We start from the raw sequence: 21,702 nt of genomic DNA, 5'->3' as shown, positions 1-21,702 counted from the left end.
AGCCAGGTAACTATAGAAAAGGTCTGGGTTTCTTTCCAAACATCTTTCATCGTTCAGCCACAAGGATGTCAATAATGTGTTTAATAAATGTGCACAAAAAAATGAAATACTGTTGCTGTCATATGTGGCAGTCATTTGCCAACCTAGTAAGTCCAGTGCCACTGATCAGGCAATCTATTTGCTTGACTAAAAGTGCAGGAATTTTGCAGGAATCAACTATTGTAGAATCAAGACATACTTGAGAGCATGTTCTCTGCAGCTGTTGTGGTTTCCAACATGATCCAGCACGCCTACTACACGGGTAACAGTTCTGGCATTCTGACCTACTCATACTCTAGCACTAACCCTAACTCTAACCCTAACCCTAACCCTAACCCTAACCCTGATTAAACACTGGGCCTCTTAACACTAACCCTAACCCTAACCCTAACCTCTAACCCTACTACACAGGTAACAGTTCTGGCACTCTGACCTACTCATACTCTAGCACTAACCCTAAACCTAACCCTAACCCTAACCTCTAACCTCTAACCCTACTACACGGGTAACAGTTCTGGCTCTCTGACCTACTCATACTCTAGCTGCCACCCCTATGATTAAACACTGGGCCTCTTACTTCACAATAGGACAGTGTGTCATTAACCGTTTATGAACATTGGGACTTCATGAAAATTAAAGCTCTTTAGGCTACATAGTTTATAGGCTACTGTGAGAGGAGTGCAGTGCAGCACCTAAAGCATTTTTGGTGTGTCTAAAACAGGGTGTGTCAGACACGTGTCACAGACTTTCAGAGCGCTTTCTATTGTGACTGTTGTGAAACAGCTTTTCCTCGACAGAGGAGGGTAGGTGGAGGATGTGCGTGACAAACAGCTCAGCCAGGCTGGTCTCAAAGGCTAGTCGTAACATAGTAAACAAAAATCAGGGACACTGAAATTAGTATAATAGGTTATGTTTAGTATGGTTACATAAGACTGAAGGTTGATTAAGGAAAAATGAAAAGGGGGTGACTAGCAATCCAAAGGTTGTGTGTTTGAATCTCATCACCGACAACTATAGCATTTGATCTGATTAACAACTTTACAGCTACTTAGCATGATAGCTAACCCCTCCCCTAGCCATAAACCTTCCCCTAACCATAACCCTTTAACCTAACTCCTAACCCTAACCCTAACCCTTCCCCTAACCTTAACCCTTTAACCCTTCCCCTAACCTTAACCCTTTAACCCTTCCCCTAACCCTAACCCTTTAACCTAACTCCTAACCTTAACCCTTTAACCCTTCCCCTAACCCTAACCCTTTAATCTAACTCCTAACCCTAACCCTAACCCTAACTCCTAACCTTAACCCTTTAACCCTTCCCCTAACCCTAACCCTTTAATCTAACTCCTAACCCTAACCCTAACCCTAACCCTAACCTTAACCTTAACCCTTCCCCTAACCCTTCCCCTAACCCTAACCCTTTAACCCTTCCCCTAACCTTAACCCTTTAACCCTTCCCCGAACCCTAACCCTTTAATCTAACTCCTAACCCTAACCCGAACCCTTTAACCTAACTCCTAACCCTAACCTTAACCCTTTAACCTAACTCCTAACCCTAACGTTAACCCTACCCCTAACCTTAACCCTACCCCTAACCTTAACCCTACCCCTAACCTTAACCCTCCCAACCCTACCCCTAACCCCAAATCACTGCAGCCGAGACATGCCTGCCTTGTCATTTGACTGCAGCTGAGACATGCATGCCTTGTCATTTGACTGTAGCTGAGACATGCATGCCTTGTCATTTGACTGTAGCTGAGACATGCATGCCTTGTCATTTGACTGTAGCTGAGACATGCATGCCTTGTCATTTGACTGTAGCTGAGACATGCATGCCTTGTCATTTGACTGTAGCTGAGACATGCATGCCTTGTCATTTGACTGTAGCTGAGACATGCATGCCTTGTCATTTGACTGTAGCTGAGACATGCCTTGTCATTTGACTGCAGCTGAGACATGCATGCCTTGTCATTTGACTGCAGCTGAGACATGCATGCCTTGTCATTTGACTGCAGCTGAGACATGCATGCCTTGTCATTTGACTGCAGCTGAGACATGCCTTGTCATTTGACTGTAGCTGAGACATGCATGCCTTGTCATTTGACTATAGCTGAGACATGCCTTGTCATTTGACTGCAGCTGAGACATGCCTTGTCATTTGACTGTAGCTGAGACATGCATGCCTTGTCATTTGACTGCAGCTGAGACATGCCTTGTCATTTGACTGCAGCTGAGACATGCATGCCTTGTCATTTGACTGTAGCTGAGACATGCATGCCTTGTCATTTGACTGTAGCTGAGACATGCCTTGTCATTTGACTGCAGCTGAGACATGCCTTGTCATTTGACTGCAGCTGGAGTCTGATGGACGAGGTATGACGTGAAACACCTGCTGTTGTTAGCTGTTGCTTTAGCACATACTTCTGCTCAGTTTGACTGAGTATGTAACCATGGTGACTCAGTATGTAACCATGGTGACTCAGTATGTAACCAAGGTGACCCAGTATGTAACCAAGGTGACTTAGTATGTAACCATGGTGACTCAGTATGTAACCAAGGTGACTCAGTAACCATGGTGCTGGATTACATCCACTCTGTCAGACAGACCAGACCTACAGGTTAAGACCACAGTCTTTTCCGTAAGACTGGCTTGTTTTAATAAGTGATAAAATAGTATTCATTCTCCATCATTACAAGTATTTAAAACGGATACATTTGGGAAATAAACATATACTGTATTTTACTGCATTAAGCTAGTATTCATGACCTCCAACAGCTCAGCCAATCAGCATTGTCAGACACACAGAGAAACTAAACATATGAATGGGACAACATATCAGAATGTCCCCAATGTCAGGAACTCCATGTAGAGGGTGTGGACCAGGCTGCAGAGTCAATAAGAGGACCCGTCAGACCGGTGTGGCTGTGATGTTGGTGTGGACTGACTGCGCGGCAGGTCAGGGCGCATGCTTGGTATTGGCTGTAGGCTACTGACAGCGCTGCTTGGTATTGGCTGTAGGCTACTGACAGCGCTACGCACTGTCTGAATCTCATCAGCAGCCTGAAGTTTGTAGCGGACTGATGGTGCGAGACCTGCTTTTTATAACCGCTTTGCTATTCGCATTTATCCATAGAGACCCTTAGACTTGAGCGTTTGCTGGGGGGAGTTTACGCACCTGCAACTTTGGACTGATCTGGTCAATTTGGGATGGAATCGAACGGTAAAGCAGAAAAACATGGTAAGTTGAACTGTAGATATATGGAATATGGTGTGAAATCTGTTCATATTGTTGAGAACCTTCACAATCTGTTAGGTGCGACTTCCATGCATGATCATTCGGCACCTCTTTGAGTGGATAGCATGACTCAAGTGCGCAATTTCAAACCATTTTTTTTAAAGAAATGTTTTTATGATCTACTTGTACCAAGGTAACATCCGTTTTGATTCCATTCCTCAATAGGCATTGTGATCATGCTTGAGTGGTAATGTGATTTGTTTGACTGTCTGAGATGGTTGTCCAGTGTCCTGTCTCTAGGGCACGTAACATTCTGTCTGAAAGTCATTATTGTAAGTATAAACAGAGGAAATGCTTTCTCCCGTGGGATGAACAATGTGCCTTATTATACAAAATGTTGGTGTGCAGCCAGATCAGATATTAGTGTCTGGAGGCAGGTAGAAAGGGGAGGAGACATCCCTGGAGCCAACTCCTTCCTTCACACCTTCACTTTCCTTTACCCCCGCCTTAGTTACCTGATCACCCAATCACGTCACTGTACCATCAAAAGGATAGTTTACCTGTTCCATAGGTAGCCTGTCTATCCCAGTTAGCAATCAGGTGGATTTAATGTGAAAATTATAGCTGTATAGATTTAACGGAAGTTAAATGCTGTTGGCCTCACCAGTATAAGATAATAGCTTGTTTCCTCTTGGCTCTACACTGATTTGATGCACTCTCATTCATATAGGGGCCCAGACACGGCCCCTATAACTGACTAGGATGTTAGCCTAGACACGGCCCCTATAACTGACTAGGATGTTAGCCTAGACACGGCCCCTATAACTGACTAGGATGTTAGCCTAGATACGGCCCCTTTAACTGACTAGCATTTATATGATTATGTGAAGGATAAGTAGTAAAGGGTAACTAATGAACAGGGATATATAGTAGATGGAAGATGCTATCCGGCATTCACAGCCAAACATTATGGACCTGAAAAATATTTAGACTGTAGGAGAGAGTGGTGTAAGTTGAGATTAATTTTTTTACATTCAGCATCAATTCTTCAAGGGAAATATAGTACTCTTTCTAACAAAGATATCTACATATATTTCAGGATGTTGTGTATCTGTCACGCCCTGACCGTAGATTGCTTTGTATATTTCTATTTTTTGTTTGGTCAGGGTGTGATGTGGGTGGGTATTCTATGTTGTATGTCTAGGTGTTGTGTTTCTATGTTTAGGCCTGGTATGGTTCCCAATCAGAGGCAGCTGGTTATCGTTGTCTCTGATTGAGAACCATACTTAGGCAGCCTGGTTTCACCCTTGAGTTGTGGGTAGTTGTTTTCTGTTTTGTACCTGACAGAACTGTTGCGGTTTGTTCTACTTTTGTTTCAGTGTTCCGGTTATAATAAACAACATGGACACTTACCATGCTGCGCATTGGTCCGATATTTCCTACTCCTCCTCAGAAGAGGAGGAGAATCGTTACAGGATGTTGTGTATCCCTGGAAATAATCAGATTTCATGCAAACAGTTTAGAAAACTGCTTGTCTAAAAAAAGAGCTCTCTTGTTACAACGTACCCGGGTATGGGAATACTGAAACAAGATGTCGTACACGCTGATCCAGAGCATCCCAAACATGCTCAATGGGTGACATGTCTGGTGAGTATGCAGGCCATGGAAGAACTGGGACATTTTCAGCTTCCGGGAATTGTGTACAGATCCTTGTGACATGGGGCCGTGCGTTATCATGCTGAAACATGAGGTGATGGAGTTGGATGAATGGCAGGCACGACAATGGGCCTCAGGATCTCGTCACGGTATCTCTGTGCATTCAAATTGCCATCGATAAAAATAAAATTGTGTTCATTGTCCGTAGCTTATGCCTGCCCATACCATAACCCCACCGCCACGATGGGGCACTCTGTTCACAACAGTACCATAACCCCACCGCCACGATGGGGCACTCTGTTCACAACAGTACCATAACCCCACCGCCACGATGGGGCACTCTGTTCACAACAGTACCATAACCCCACCGCCACCATGGGGCACTCTGTTCACAACAGTACCATAACCCCACCTCCACGATGGGGCACTCTGTTCACAACAGTACCATAACCCCACCGCCACGATGGGGCACTCTGTTCACAACAGTACCAGTACCACCAGCCTTTTATTGTCCCCAGCACAAGGTGTACCTGTGTTATGATCATGCTGTTTAATCAGCTTCTAGACATGCCACACCTGTGAGAAATGCTCACTAACAGGAATGTAAACAAATTTGTGTACAAAATATGAGAGAAACTTTTTGTTGCATCTTTCAGACACGGTCAGATACAACAAATGTAAAAGAAAACATTCTGCCAACCAAAATCATTTGATCAAGTTCACCTTGCTTTGAGGTCAGAGTTCAGGACAGATAACAGGAAACATGGGTATGTATGGCCGGTACCAGGTTAATGAATCTGAATCTTTTGGTCTTTTCAGAACCTCTGTAAGTACAGAGGTGGTACTAATTCATGACACTTCTACCCTCCTCTAGAAGCCTTGTAAGGAAACGGTGATCAACCCGTCTCTCAATAACAATGTCTTTAGACTGTTGCGTTGATGGTGGAAAACGTACACAGTTGTCATACTTGAGAAAAGTAAAGATACACTACAAAGTATGTGGACACCTGCTTGTCAAACATCTTATTCCAAAATCATGGGCATTAATATGGAGTTGGTCTCCCTTTGCTGCTATAACACAGCCTCCTCTCTTCTGGGAAGGCTTTAATATGGAGTTGGTCCCCCCTTTGCTGCTATAACACAGCCTCCTCTCTTCTGGGAAGGCTTTAATATGGAGTTGGTCCACCCTTTGCTGCTATAATAGCCTCCACTCTTCTGGGAAGGCATTCATATCGAGTTTGTCTCCTTTTGCTGCTATAACAGCCTCCACTCTTCTGGGAAGGCATTAATATGGAGTTGGTCTCCCTTTGCTGCTATAACACAGCCTCCTCTCTTCTGGGAAGGCTTTAAAATGGAGTTGGTCCACCCTTTGCTGCTATAACAGCCTCCACTCTTCTGGGAAGGCTTTCCACTAGATGTTGGAACATTGCTGCAGGGACTTGCTTCCATTCAGCCACAAGAGCATTAGTGAGGTTGGGCACTGATGTTGGGCGATTAGGCCTGGCTTGCAGTCTGTGTTCCAATTAATCCCAAAGGGGTTCGATGGGGTTGAGGTCAGGTCTCTGTGCAGGCCAGTCAGGTTCTTCCACACCAATGTCGACAAACCATTTCTGTATGGACCTCGCTTTTGTGCACGGGGGTGTTGTCATGCTGAAACAGGAAAGGGCCTTCTCCAAACTGTTGCCACAAAGTTTGAAGCACAGAATTGTATAGGATGTCATTGTGTGCTGTAGCGTTAAGATTTCCCTTTACTGGAACTACGGAGCCTAGCCCGAACCATGAAAAACAGCCTCAGACCATTATTCCTTATCCACAAAAACTTTACAGTTGGCACTATGCATTCGGGCTGGTAGCGTTCTCCTGGTATCTGACAAACCCAGATTCATCCGTCGGACAGCCAGATGGTGAAGCTTGATTCATCACTTCAGAGTCCAATGACGGCAAGCTTTACACCACCAGCTGACGAATGGCATTACTCATGGTGATCTTAGGCTTGTGTGCGGCTGCTCGGCCATGGAAACCCATTTCATGAAGCTCCCGATAAAGAGTTATTGTGCTGACGTTGCTTCCAGACGCAGTTTGGAACTCAGTAGTGAATGCTGATACCGAGGACATTTTTATGCACTACAGCAGTCTGCAGTTCCGTTCTGTGAGCTTGTGTGGCCTACCACTTTGCGGCTGAGCCGTTGTTGCTCCAATACTTCCACTTCATAATAACAACACTTGCAGTTGACCGGGGAAGATCTAGAAGGGCAGACATTTGATGAACTGACTTGTTGGAAAGGGAGCGTCCTATGACGGTGCCACGTTGACAGTTACTGAGCTCTTCAGTATGGACCATTCTACTGCCAATGTTTGTGTATGGAGATTGAATGGCTGTGTGCTCGATTTGTATAAATCTGTCAAAAACGGGTGTGGCTGAAATAGCCAAATACATTCATTTACTTCTGTGTACCTTAATATTAAATATTTATTTGATTTATTTAACCTTTATTTAACTAGGCAAGTCAGTTAAAAACAAATTATTATTTACAATTACTGCCTACCAAAAGGCAAAAGGCCTCCTGCGGGGCGGGGTGTCCATGATTGAGTCTTTGAATGAATAGATTGAGATAAAACTGTCCAGTTTGAGTGTTTGTTTGCAGCTCGTTCTAGTCGCTAGCTGCAGCGAACTGAAAAGAGGAGCGACCCAGGGATGTGTGTGCTTTGGGTACCATTAACAGAATGTGACAGGCAGAACGGGTGTTGCCTGTGTCACAGATTCGTCAAGTACTTGTTTGGGTTTGGCCGAGTCCTGAGAAGGTGACAACTGCTGGGTCAGGGTGTCACCCAGTAACCGTTCTGGACCAATCACAACTGCTGGGTCAGGGTGTCACCCAGTAACAGTTCTGGACCAATCACAACTGCTGGGTCAGGGTGTCACCCAGTAATAGTTCTAGACCAATCACAACTGCTGGGTCTGGGTGTCACCCAGTAATAGTTCTAGACCAATCACTACTGCTGGGTCAGGGTGTCACCCAGTAATAGATCTGGACCAATATCATTATGGAGTATTGTGTCTTCATTGGGTATTGAGTCATTATGGGGTATTGAGTCACTATGGGGTTTTGTGTCACTATGGGGTTTTGTGTCACTATGGGGTTTTGTGTCACTATGGGGTATTGTGTCATTATGGGGTTTTGTGTCATGGGGTATTGTGTCATTATGGGGTTTTGTGTCACTATGGGGTTTTGTGTCACTATGGGGTTTTGTGTCACTATGGGGTTTTGTGTTACTATGGGGTATTGTGTAATTATGGGGTTTTGTGTCATGGGGTATTGTGTCATTATGGGGTTTTGTGTCACTATGGGGTTTTGTGTCACTATGGGGTTTTGTGTCACTATGGGGTTTTGTGTCACTATGGGGTATTGTGTCATTATGGGGTTTTGTGTCACTATGGGGGTTTGTGTCACTATGGGGTATTGTGTAATTATGGGGTTTTGTGTCACTATGGGGTTTTGTGTCACTATGGGGTATTGTGTAATTATGGGGTTTTGTGTTACTATGGGGTTTTGTGTCACTATGGGGTTTTGTGTCACTATGGGGTTTTGTGTTACTATGGGGGTTTGTGTTACTATGGGGTTTTGTGTAATTATGGGGTTTTGTGTCACTATGGGGTTTTGTGTTACTATGGGGTATTGTGTCATTATGGGGTTTTGTGTCACTATGGGGTATTGTGTCATTATGGGGTTTTGTGTTACTATGGGGTTTTGTGTCACTATGGGGTATTGTGTCACTATGGGGTTTTGTGTCACTATGGGGGTTTGTGTTACTATGGGGTATTGTGTAATTATGGGGTTTTGTGTCATGGGGTATTGTGTCATTATGGGGTTTTGTGTCACTATGGGGTATTGTGTCATTATGGGGTTTTCTGTTACTATGGGGTTTTGAGTCACTATGGGGTATTGTGTAATTATGGGGTTTTGTGTCACTATGGGGTTTTGTGTCACTATGGGGTTTTGTGTCACTATGGGGTATTGTGTCATTATGGGGTTTTGTGTCACTATGGGGTTTTGTGTCACTATGGGGTATTGTGTCATTATGGGGTTTTGTGTCACTATGGGGTTTTGTGTTACTATGGGGGTTTGTGTTACTATGGGGTATTGTGTAATTATGGGGTTTTGTGTCACTATGGGGTTTTGTGTTACTATGGGGTATTGTGTCATTATGGGGTTTTGTGTCACTATGGGGTATTGTGTCATTATGGGGTTTTGTGTTACTATGGGGGTTTGTGTTACTATGGGGTTTTGTGTCACTATGGGGTTTTGTGTCACTATGGGGGTTTGTGTCACTATGGGGTTTTGTGTTACTATGGGGTATTGTGTAATTATGGGGTTTTGTGTCATGGGGTATTGTGTCATTATGGGGTTTTGTGTCACTATGGGGTATTGTGTCATTATGGGGTTTTCTGTTACTATGGGGTTTTGAGTCACTATGGGGTTTTCTGTTACTATGGGGGTTTGTGTCACTATGGGTTTTGTGTTACTATGGGGTTTTGTGTTACTATGGGTTTTGTGTTACTATGGGGTATTGTGTCATTATGGGGTTTTGTGTCACTATGGGGTATTGTGTCATTATGGGGTTTTCTGTTACTATGGGGTTTTGAGTCACTATGGGGTTTTCTGTTACTATGGGGTTTTGTGTCACTATGGGGTTTTGTGTCATTATGGGGTTTTGTGTTACTATGGGGTTTTGTGTCACTATGGGGTTTTGTGTCATAGGGTATTGTGTAATTATGGGGTTTTGTGTTACTATGGGGTTTTGTGTCACTATGGGGTTTTGTGTCATAGGGTATTGTGGGGCGGCAGGGTAGCCTAGTGGTTAGAGCGTTGGACTAGTAACCGGAAGGTTGTGAGTTCAAACCCCCGAGCTGACAAGGTACAAATCTGTCGTTCTGCCCCTGAACAGGCAATTAACCCACTGTTCCCAGGCCGTCATTGAAAATAAGAATTTGTTCTTAACTGACTTGCCTGGTTAAATAAAGGTAAAAAAAAAAAAAAAAAAAAAAAAATTGTGTAATTATGGGGTATTGTGTCATTATGGGGTTTTGAGTCACTATGGGGTTTTGTGTTACCATGGGGTTTTGTGTTACTATGGGGTTTTGTGTTACTATGGGGTTTTGTGTTACTATGGGGTTTTGTGTTACTATGGGGTATTGTGTAATTATGGGGTTTTGTGTCATGGGGTATTGTGTCATTATTGGGTTTTGAGTCACTATGGGGTATTGTGTCATTATGGGGTTTTGTGTCATTATGGGGTTTTCTGTTACTATGGGGTTTTGTGTTACTATGGGGTTTTGTGTTACTATGGGGTTTTGTGTCACTATGGGGTATTGTGTCACTATGGGGTTTTGTGTTACTATGGGGTTTTCTGTTACTATGGGGTATTGTGTAATTATGGGGTTTTGTGTCATGGGGTTTTGTGTTACTATGGGGTTTTGTGTCACTATGGGGTTTTGTGTTACTATGGGGTTTTGTGTTACTATGGGGTTTTGTGTCACTATGGGGTTTTGTGTTACTATGGGGTTTTGAGTCACTATGGGGGTTTGTGTCACTATGGGGTTTTGTGACACTATGGGGTATTGTGTCATTATGGGGTTTTGTGTCATGGGGTATTGTGTCATTATGGGGTTTTGAGTCACTATGGGGTTTTGTGTTACTATGGGGTTTTGTGTTACTATGGGGGTTTGTGTCACTATGGGGTTTTGTGACACTATGGGGGTTTGTGTCACTATGGGGGTTTGTGTCACTATGGGGGTTTGTGTCACTATGGGGGTTTGTGTCACTATGGGGTTTTGAGTCACTATGGGGTTTTCTGTTACTATGGGGTTTTGTGTCACTATGGGGTTTTGTGTCACTATGGGGTTTTGTGTCACTATGGGGTTTTGTGTCACTATGGGGGTTTGTGTCACCATGGGGTTTTCTGTTACTATGGGGTTTTGTGTCACTATGGGGTTTTGTGTCACTATGGGGGTTTGTGTCACCATGGGGTTTTCTGTTACTATGGGGCATTGAGTCACTAGGTTTGAATCACATTTGAAAAATGACAGTTAGCTTCTGTCCTCGCTATACACTTTAGATAGAACACAAGTACGAATTTTGAAACACAGGCAAAGACTGAATCACACAATATTAGCTTATCTAAGCTCATGTTTTGTGTTGATAATGGTATGGGTCAGAAGTGAGCAGTCCTGTGATCAAACAAGTCAACAACAACAGAGCTACTGAGTGAATTCAGGCTACGGTCCAAAACCCTACAGAGGCAGTCTGAAGCACTCAGCTATTTCCCAGTGCCCAGCCTTCCTCCTCCTCTCGGAATTCCTGCCAGCTAGATTCATAAACAGCCTCTGTCAGTCTGTTGCGGGACCTTGTAAAAATGTCTACAATGTTGTTGTTGTGCCCACGCCCCAGGAGTGGCGAGCACTGACAGGGTGGTTCTGAATGTGGACCACCCGGTCCAGCCCAAGCTAGCCCAGGCCAGTCCAGCCTAGTCCAGCCCAGTCTAGTCCCGCCCAGGCCAGTTCAGCCTAGTCCAGCCTAGTCCAGCCCAGTCCAGCCTAGTCCAGCCCAGTCCAGTCTAGCCTAGTCCAGCCTAGTTCAGCCTAGTTCAGCCCAGTCCAGCCCAGTCCAGCCTAGTCCAGTCCAGCCTAGTGCCTAGTCCAGTCCAGCCCAGCCCAGTCCAGCCCAGTCCAGCCCAGCCCAGTCCAGCCTAGTCCAGCCTAGTCCAGCCCAGTCCAGTCGAGTCCAGCCCAGCCCAGTCCAGCCTAGCCCAGTCTAGCCCAGCCCAGTCCAGTCCAGCCTAGTCCAGCCCAGCCCGCTGACTGCTGCCTCTAACTCCTGCTGCTCGTTGTACTACTACATCTTTCATTTTCATAGTCTATCTTGAGTGGTAGTGAGGAAAATATTTGGGGTGGAGGGGTCCTTTTGCTTTCACTTCCTGTCTGACTCGACTGACCTGGAATATTTGTCTCAGATGTTCTACACAGGATGCTTTGCAGAAGCGTGGTTGCAACCACGAACATGCACACACGCAAACACATGCAAGCAATACACGTACACACACGGGTTGTAAGCAGCCACTGGTGAGATCATCGAGCTTCATCTGACCATGTGAAAGCTCTGATGGAAAATCTGCAGCTTTTACAGTATACACCCTTCACCACAATTCCAACACCACACTGCTCCATCCCAACACATGAATACCTAAGGGCTTCCTTTATTACCATTCCAGATGGGTTTACCATGGTTACGGTAGTTGTGAAGAGTCCATCTGTCTGTGACATCTGACCTCTGTGTGACCCCACTAGGGTTAGAGAGAGATGCGGACCTCCAGTTGTTGCTGGTGGGGGGAGAGCTGCTGAAGGTAAGGTCCTCCTCCTGGAAGAAGAACCGCTTCTACAAGCTGCAGGAGGACTGTACAACCATGTGGCACGAGTCACACAGGACATTCAAGCGCAACCAGACCTGTGAGTACTGCTACTATATCAGAGTAACCAGACCTGTGAGTACTGCTACTATATCAGAGTAACCAGACCTGTGAGTACTGCTACTATATCAGAGCAACCAGACCTGTGAGTACTGCTACTATATCAGAGTAACCAGACCTGTGAGTACAGCCACTATGTCAGAGTAACCAGACCTGTGAGTACTGCTACTGTATCCGAGCAACCAGACCTGTGAGTACTGCTACCCTATCAGAGTAACCAGACCTGTGAGTAGTTCTACTGTATCATTAACCTAACGTAGTAGGCGTAGAAAGATGCCTGAGCAAGTTAGGTTGATGTTAGCGGATGTTAGCGTTTTATGGCGACTCTGCATAGGCTTCTGTACCATACACCTGTACCATTCATCTACATCAACATCTACATCAGAATTAACGTTGAAGGGCCCAACACATTTCCCTCCATTCTGATGTGAAACAACATATCCTCTGTTGTAGTGGGCCAGTTCCAATGTAAACAGGTTGTAATGTGTTAGGGTAGGAACCATGAGTTTTAGTTGTAGTCACGATATGGTTACCTAGAACTAAAAACATAGTTGTGTTTTGGGGGTTTTACCTATTTATTATTAAGTTACTTCCGGTTATCTTCTAAATTACCCACAATGCACTATGTCTCAACGTCATATGGAGAATCTACTCTGCGTTAGCTAGCGCAACCAGGATAATGTTGGCCACTAGCCATGCAGACCGAGTGTTGGCAGTGGTGAGCTATAATCCACCTATCACGAGGAGGTGTGATGTAAACAACCAATCAGATTCCGCATGATCTCCGTGAAGTAGGCTACCACAGTTTTTCAACCTTGGCTTAGTACTAGTGCACTACAGTAGCTGACTGACAGTGCTGTTGTGATCATTTTCATCTGTCTGGACCCTTCCTCCTATCACTGTCTTCAGGAAACTATACGTATGTCGGAAGTCACGACTTCACAGGAGAACTGTTTGAACTTAAAAAATATATATTTTATCAAAATGAGTTTTTTGGGCAGAAATGCCTTTTCGAACATGTTAACTTTCATGTGGCTTAATAACAATCTGTAAATACGAATGACATTGCTAAATGAAAAGCCTTGTTGGTTAACCCACAGAAAAAGTGAGCAACCTTCCCACTAGTCATGATTGCCTGAGATAACGAGTGGGCTGGACATTTTTATTTATTTTTACCTTTATTTAACCAGGCAAGTCAGTTAAGAACAAATGCTTATTTTCAATGACAGCCTAGGAACAGTGGGTTAACTGCATGTTCAGGGGCAGAACAAAATATTTGTACCTTGTCAGCTCAGGGGTTTGAACTGGCAACCTTCCGGTTACTAGTCCAACGCTCTAACCACTAGGCTACCCTGCCGCCCCACATGCTGAGACAGGAGTTTGGATTGGTCTGCCATATTGAAGGCTTCTGCCTATTTGAGCTGGTCAGTCTGTCTTGGTTATCCTGTCGAACGCGGTTTTAAAAGTGTATTGTGTATTTGAGCTGCATAGGTGTTGCTCTTCACTTTCTGGAGGATCAAGTTTGGCCTGTGTTAACTGCATATATTGGTAAGATTATTTGATAACTGGTTAGATGACATTATGTCTTTCCAAAACGTTGGTTTACTTAAATGTAGCTGTAAGCTAGGTTTTGACAGCAACTGGCTGACTCATGCAGTGCTAATGTAACGTTAGCAGGCTAGTAGGACTAACATTAACAGGATAGTAGGGCTAACGTTAGCAGCCTAGTTGGCTAGCAACCTTGCAAGTTGAATTGTAAATATACATTCATAAAGTATTTGCTTGTAAATTGTCAGAAAATGTAATTGAAACCAGTGGTCATGAGTGCAAACAATTTGATTTATTTTATACATTTGAAGTTATTTCTGTTGGACATGATAGAGAATAGTGTCACATCTGCTCCTGCAACGCCCTCTACGGCTCGTCTTGTGTCTTCTTGACCTGCCGTCACCCCACCGGGACTCTCTCCCTCCCCCTCTCTCGCTCTGTTTGTATGTGTGTGATTGTGTGGGCGGAGACAGGTGTGCTGGAGTCAGAGCAGATCCCTAGCTGCAACCTGTTCCATAATCCATAACCAAGACCTCTACAAATACTCAGCCCTGCCTCTTCCACTCTGCCATATCGTAATCTCTGCTCAGTCAGTCTACGTTTCTAGTCGTTTGTTACTATTCAGATCCTGTTATCCTGTTGTGCCTGTTTTCCTTGCCTGACGCTGTTTTCCTCTCCGCTACAGTTCTGCCCTCTCTGATTCTGGTCCCTGTCTCCAGTCCCATGTCTCGTCATCCTGCTACTCTATCCTGGATTCCCCACTCTACTGCTCCCTTGGATTCCCCTCCGGACCTGCTTACCCTGTCTCAACCCCTTTCGCTCCAGCCTCCATCTCCCCCTTGTTTTTCAGTAAATATCTTGGTTACTTCATCCCAGTCTCCTCGTCTGGGTCTACTCTTGGGTTCCCATGTTCCACTCCGCGTAATAGTACGATCTGGCCAAAGAGATGAACCAAGCAGACTCTACAACTCTCCACCAAACCCTCGTCGGCCAAGGCGCCCTGCTCGAGCAACATGACCGAACCCTGAAGACCCTTCTGGAGCACATCAAGGAGTTTTCCATCAATGAGATTTCACAGAGCCTGCATGACCTACAGGGCTGACCCTTTGCCCAGAGCTCACAATCAGTTCCAAGCCCTTCTCCGAGAGCAGTTTTTTCCGATTCCCAAGTGTTACGATGGCAACCTCGAATCTTGCAGAGCCTTTTTAGTACAATGTTCACAAGTATTTGAGCAACAGCCCTACTCTTATGCTAGCGAACGGGCCAATATTTCCTTTCTGATTGGCTGCCTCCATGGAGCAGCGCTTTCCTGGGCCACAGTGGTGTTGGAGAGACAGTCCCCCATCTGCTTCTCCTTCTTCAGATTCACGGAGGAGATGAAGAAAGTCTTCGACCACCCGGTCTGCTGTAAGGATGCCGCTAAACGCCTCCTGTCCCTCCGCCAAGGCTCCCATAGTGTTGCTGAGATGGCATGTGAGGGTGTGTCACCGCTGAGAGCGGCTGGAATGAGGAGCTTCAAGGAGCATTCCGGAACACGCTCACTGAGACCATCAAGGACGAGTTGGTGTCCAGGGATGAGCCTGATGGACTTGATGAACTCTCGCTATCCACATCGAAAACCGTCTCTGTGAGCGTCGGGTGGAGAGGGTAGGTAGGGTTGCATGTCCCATAACATCTGCTTCAGTGCCTTGTCCTCCTTCTCTCACTGCATCTCATCCCCAGGCTCGTCCAGATCCTGAACCCATGCAGCTCGGCCGGGCCCGTCTCTCTCCAGAGGAGAGGCAATGACGAATCGGCGCTAGGAGCTGCCTATACTGTGGCCAGGTTGGTCACTTTGTCTCCACTTGTTCCCTGCGTCCAGCAAAAGAGGGGGCTTGGCAGTAGTGGGGAATATACTGTTGAGCCAAATCGCCTGCCCATCTTCCCCCAGACCCCTGCTTGAAGGCAACCTTGTGTGGCAGAGCAAGGATTTTCCTCTGTCTGCTCTCATCAATTCGAGTGCCGACGAGAGCTTCCTGGACCGAGGTTTCGTTACCCAGTTGGGCCTGGACTCTGTTCCACTCGATTCACCCCTCGATGCCAATGCTCTCAATGGACAGCTCCTCTCCCGTGTCTTTGAGAGAACCGTCCTTGTCATCCCGCATCTCTCTGGAAATCACCAGGAAAAGATTCCTTTCCACATAATCGACTGTCCTTACTCTCCCCTAGTTCTTGGCCATCCATGGTTAAAGCTACACAACCCATAGATTGACTGGACCACCAGAAAGGTAACCACATGGAGTTTGTTATGTCACTCTAATTGTTTGCATTCTGCCCTTCCCCCAGACTAGTCTGTGCCCCAGTTCATTCCAGAGCCTCCAGACCTGTCATCAGTTCCACCCGAGTATCACAATCTAGTTCCTGTGTTCAGCAAGCATCACGCCCTGTCGCTGTCGCCTCATCGGCCGTACGACTGAGCCCTTGACCTCCAGCCTGGAGCTCCTCTCCCCAGTAGTCGGTTGTTTAACCTCTCTCGTCCCGAGCAAGAGGCTATGGAGAGGTATGTCCAGGATTCTCTGGCTGCAGGACGCCATCTTCCTCCCCGGTTTGTGCTGGGTTTTTCTTTGTGAAGAAGGATGGGTCACTGAGGCCATGCATAGACTTCCGTGGGCTGAATAACATCACTGTTAATAACAAGTACCCCTTGCCACTCAGCAGCTCTGCTTTTGACCCCCTCCATGGTGCCACGGTGTTTACCAAACTCGACCTCCGGAATGCCTACCACCTTGTCCGCATAAGAGAGGGGGACGAGTGTAAGACTGCGTTCAACACACCACTTGGTCACTTTGAATATTTGGTCATGCCTTTTGGTCTTTCTAACGCCCCTGCTGTTTTCCAGAACCTAGTCAATGACGTGCTGAGGGATGTGATTGGACGCTTCGTTTTAATCTATTTAAATTACATCGTGATTTTTCCCAAGGACCCTGAGGCTCACCAGCAACACGTTTGCCAAGTTCTTCAACGGCTGTTGGAGAATAATCTTTTTGTTAAAGCTGAAAAATGTGAGTTCCATGCTGCCTCAGTGTCTTTCCTGGGTTATATTATTACACAGGGACAGTTAAGTATGGACCCCGCCAAGGTCAAGGCATTCAGAGTGGCCTGTGCCTTCCAACCTGAAGCAACTACAGCGTTTCCTGGGGTTTGCACATTTTTAGACGTTTCATCCGCAACTACTGCCATCTGGTAGCACCTCTCACCACTCCGTTCCACTGGCAGAGGCAGCATTCCTGGAACTCAAGCGTCGCTTCACCTCCGGTCCTTAGCCTGCCCCAGGACTCCAGTTCATCATGGAGGTGGACGCCTCTGACACTGGGGGTAGGTGCTGTTCTGTCTCAACGTTCCCCCTCTGATCAGAAGGTCCACCAATGTGCATTCTTTGCCCGCAAGCTCTCAGCTGCAGAGAGGGAACTCCTGGCCGTTAAGCTGGCTCTGGAGGAATGGCATCACTGGCTGGGGGCTCTGTAAGCCCCTTCATCGTGTGGACTGGCCATATAAACCTGTCCCACATCCAGACTGCCAAATGCCTGAACTCCTGGCAAGCCAGGTGGGCCTTGTCCTTCAGTAGATTCAATTTCCTACTCATTTATCACCCCGGTTCGAAGAATACCAAGCCTGATGCCCTCTCTCGCCAGTTCACAACCAACAACACAGGTACCGAGCCAAAAGCCATTGTGCCATCCACCGGCATCGTTGCTGCCGTCACCTGGGAGATCGAGTCCCGTATCCACCAAGCTCAGCAGAACCTGCCTGACCTGGGTAACGGTCCTTCTGAGCTCTACCACCTACTCCGTCTGTCTGAGTTCTACCACCTACTCTGTCTGTCCGAGTTCTACCACCTGCTCCGTCTGTCCGAGTTCTACCACCTGCTCCGTCTGTCCGAGTTCTACCACCTACTCCGTCTGTCCGAGTTCTACCACCTACTCCGTCTGTCTGAGTTCTACCACCTACTCCGTCTGTCCGAGTTCTACCACCTACTCCGTCTGTCCGAGTTCTACCACCTGCTCCGTCTGTCCGAGTTCTACCACCTACTCCGTCTGTCTGAGTTCTACCACCTACTCCGTCTGTCCGAGTTCTACCACCTACTCCGTCTGTCCGAGTCCCACCACCTACTCCGTCTGTCCGAGTTCTACCACCTACTCCGCCTGTCTGAGTTCTACCTCCTACTCTGTATTTCTGAGCTCTACCACCTGCTCCGTCTGTCTGAGTTCTACCACCTACTCTGTATTTCTGAGCTCTACCACCTACTCCGTCTGTCTGAGTTCTACCACCTGCTCCGTCTGTCTGAGCTCTACCACCTACTCCGTCTGTCCGAGTTCTACCACCTACTCCGTCTGTCTGAGCTCTACCTCCTACTCTGTATTTCTGAGCTCTACCACCTGCTCCGTCTGTCTGAGTTCTACCACCTACAGTCTATTGTGTCTCCCAGCCCTGCATCTCACTACTGGTCAACCTGGGTTTTGGGAGGCAGTGGAATGTAAACTAAAACATCTCACAGATAGTCAAGAGAGAAATAACAAGAAGTGAATTCTGACCCACACATCGCTTCCTTTTGAACTGTCCAGACTGGTGTGTGTCCATTCCATCCCTGGCTTCCTATCAGACATCTCCTGGCACAGGACTGGCCATGTGTGTCAGCTCCAGGACCCAGCCTCCTCCACTCCCCTTCCTCTCCTTTTTGTAGTTTCTTCCTGTGGTCTTGATTGAGACAGGTTTACCAACGAGCTCTCATGTGTTTAGTCGAAGGAGAAGAGAACGTGGGAGGGTGTAACGAGTGCGCTGATAGTCGGGAAGCAAGTTCAGGGAGTGACTGTTTTAATAAATAAAATAAACAATGAACACGAAACACAAACAACACACCGACATGAAACAGAGTCAAGAACCAAGGGGAGTGACAGATATAGGGAAGATAATCAAGGAGCTGATGGAGTCCAGGTGAGTGTCATGAGGCGCTGGTGACAGGTATGCGGGATAATCAGCAGCCTGATGAACTAGAGGCCGGAGATGGAGAGTACGTGACAGAGGGTGATACTTTGTGTTTAGTAAAGACTTTCTCCCCAGGGAATAAACTCTGTTCTGTAACGTCAACACCCTGTCCCCAGGGAATAATGTAAAAGAGATAACCTGTTTTACCTGGTAATGTATACTGTACATATTTGACACTACAGCAGACTAAAGCCATATCTATCCACACTAAAACATCACCACTCCCTCTGTCTCATAGGGCAGTGTTTTGTTTACAATGCCTTTCCTGTGTTTACTGTCCACACCCTAACTGTGTGTGGGGGAGGGAGGGAGGGAGGGAGGGAGGGAGGGAGGGAGGGAGGGAGGGAGGGAGGGAGGGAGGGAGGGAGGGAGGGAGAGAGGGGGAGAGAAAGAGAGAGAGAGAGAGAGAGAGGTGTAGTAAGTTTTGAGTAACAGCCCAGGTCATATGAGGTAGAGTCTGTGCGAGGTAGAGTCTGTGCGAGGTAGAGTTTGTGCATTTCTCAGGCTACTGTGATCCCATGTAGCTCAATAGGTAGAGCATTGCGCTTGCAGAGTCAGGATTGTGGGTTTGATTCCCATGGAGGACCAGTATTAACAAGTAGGAGAATGTCTGTCTACTAGAACTGTATGTCGGTTACTGTTAACTCAGGGCTCCAGTCACTGAGAGGGGACCAGACCTAGTACTGTACTGTAGGTTACTGAGAGGGGACCAGACCTAGTACTGTACTGTAGGTTACTGAGAGAGGACCAGACCTAGTACTGTACTGTAGGTCACTGAGAGGAGACCAGACCTAGTACTGTACTGTAGGTCACTGAGAGGGGACCAGACCTAGTACTGTACTGTAGGTCACTGAGAGGGGACCAGACCTAGTACTGTACTGTAGGTTACTGTTAAGTCAGGTCTCCAGTCATTGAGAGGAGACCAGACCTAGTACTGTACTGTAGGTTACTGAGAGGAGACCAGACCTAGTACTGTACTGTAGGTCACTGAGAGGAGACCAGACCTATTCCTGTACTGTAGGACACTGAGAGGAGACCAGACCTAGTACTGTACTGTAGGTTACTGAGAGGAGACCAGACCTAGTACTGTACTGTAGGTCACTGAGAGGGGACCAGACCTAGTACTGTACTGTAGGTCACTGAGAGGGGACCAGACCTAGTACTGTACTGTAGGTTACTGTTAAGTCAGGTCTCCAGTCAATGAGAGGAGACCAGACCTAGTACTGTACTGTAGGTTACTGAGAGGAGACCAGACCTAGTACTGTACTGTAGGACACTGAGAGGAGACCAGACCTAGTACTGTACTGTAGGTCACTGAGAGGAGACCAGACCTAGTACTGTACTGTAGGTCACTGAGAGGGGACCAGACCTAGTACTGTACTGTAGGTTACTGTTAACTCAGGTCTCCAGTCAATGAGAGGAGACCAGACCTAGTACTGTACTGTAGGTTACTGAGAGGAGACCAGACCTAGTACTGTACTGTAGGTTACTGAGAGGAGACCAGACCTAGTACTGTACTGTAGGTCACTGAGAGAGGACCAGACCTAGTACTGTACTGTAGGTTACTGAGAGGGGACCAGACCTAGTACTGTACTGTAGGTCACTGAGAGGAGACCAGACCTAGTACTGTACTGTAGGTCACTGAGAGGAGACCAGACCTAGTACTGTACTGTAGGTCACTGAGAGGGGACCAGACCTAGTACTGTACTGTAGGTTACTGTTAACTCAGGTCTCCAGTCAATGAGAGGAGACCAGACCTAGTACTGTACTGTAGGTTACTGAGAGGAGACCAGACCTAGTACTGTACTGTAGGTCACTGAGAGGGGACCAGACCTAGTACTGTACTGTAGGTCACTGAGAGGGGACCAGACCTAGTACTGTACTGTAGGTTACTGTTAACTCAGGTCTCCAGTCAATGAGAGGAGACCAGACCTAGTACTGTACTGTAGGTTACTGAGAGGAGACCAGACCTAGTACTGTACTGTAGGTTACTGAGAGGAGACCAGACCTAGTACTGTACTGTAGGTCACTGAGAGGGGACCAGACCTAGTACTGTACTGTATGTCACTGAGAGGGGACCAGACCTAGTACTGTACTGTAGGTCACTGAGAGGAGACCAGACCTAGTACTGTAATATAGGTTACAGAACAGAGGAAGCTGTTATGCAACAAGCTTTCACAGGCTCACTGCAGAGTTAGACTTTTATCCACATTTCCCCAAATGTCAAACTTCAAAGTGTTTTTGACATCTTGGTTTTGGGTTGCAGCTCTGTATCGTTTCATTCCAAGTTAACGGTTCAGTTAAGGTACTCGGGAGGTAGTGGTTAATGTTTGGGGTAGGGTTACAAATGGCTAAGGTTTGGCATTGGGTTAAGGTGGGTTAAGGTTTGGGATTGGGTTATGAATGGTTAAGGTGGGTTAAGGTTTGGGATAGGGTTATGAATGGTTAAGGTGAGGGTTAAGGTTTGGTACTGGGTTATGAATGGTTAAGGTGAGGGTTAAGGTTTGGCATTGGGTTATGAATGGTTAAGGTGGGTTAAGGTTTGGGATAGGGTTATGAATGGTTAAGGTTTGGCATTGGGTTATGAATGGTTAAGGTGGGTTAAGGTTTGGGATAGGGTTATGAATGGTTAAGGTGAGGGTTAAGGTTTGGCATTGGGTTATGAATGGTTAAGGTG

The 21,702-nt window shown here is 46.5% G+C and overlaps 1 protein-coding gene across 1 annotated transcript in view; it reads left to right on the top strand.

Annotated features, from left to right (window-relative positions):
* The first annotated feature begins 2,968 nt into the window (after positions 1–2,968).
* Positions 2,969–21,702, top strand: part of LOC110489513 (1-phosphatidylinositol 4,5-bisphosphate phosphodiesterase delta-1) — a 60,900-nt gene continuing 42,166 nt past the window's right edge. Inside the window, exons 1-2 of the mRNA XM_036945631.1 lie at positions 2,969–3,278; positions 12,277–12,435. Of these exons, the coding sequence (XP_036801526.1) occupies positions 3,248–3,278; positions 12,277–12,435 (190 nt within the window). The 5' untranslated portion in view covers positions 2,969–3,247. The remainder of the gene's footprint in view (positions 3,279–12,276; positions 12,436–21,702) is intronic.

The sequence above is a fragment of the Oncorhynchus mykiss genome, chromosome 15, assembly GCF_013265735.2.
Source record: "Oncorhynchus mykiss isolate Arlee chromosome 15, USDA_OmykA_1.1, whole genome shotgun sequence".
In the NCBI taxonomy this organism is placed as follows: domain Eukaryota; kingdom Metazoa; phylum Chordata; class Actinopteri; order Salmoniformes; family Salmonidae; genus Oncorhynchus; species Oncorhynchus mykiss.
This window is presented reverse-complemented; position numbering and strand designations above follow the sequence as displayed.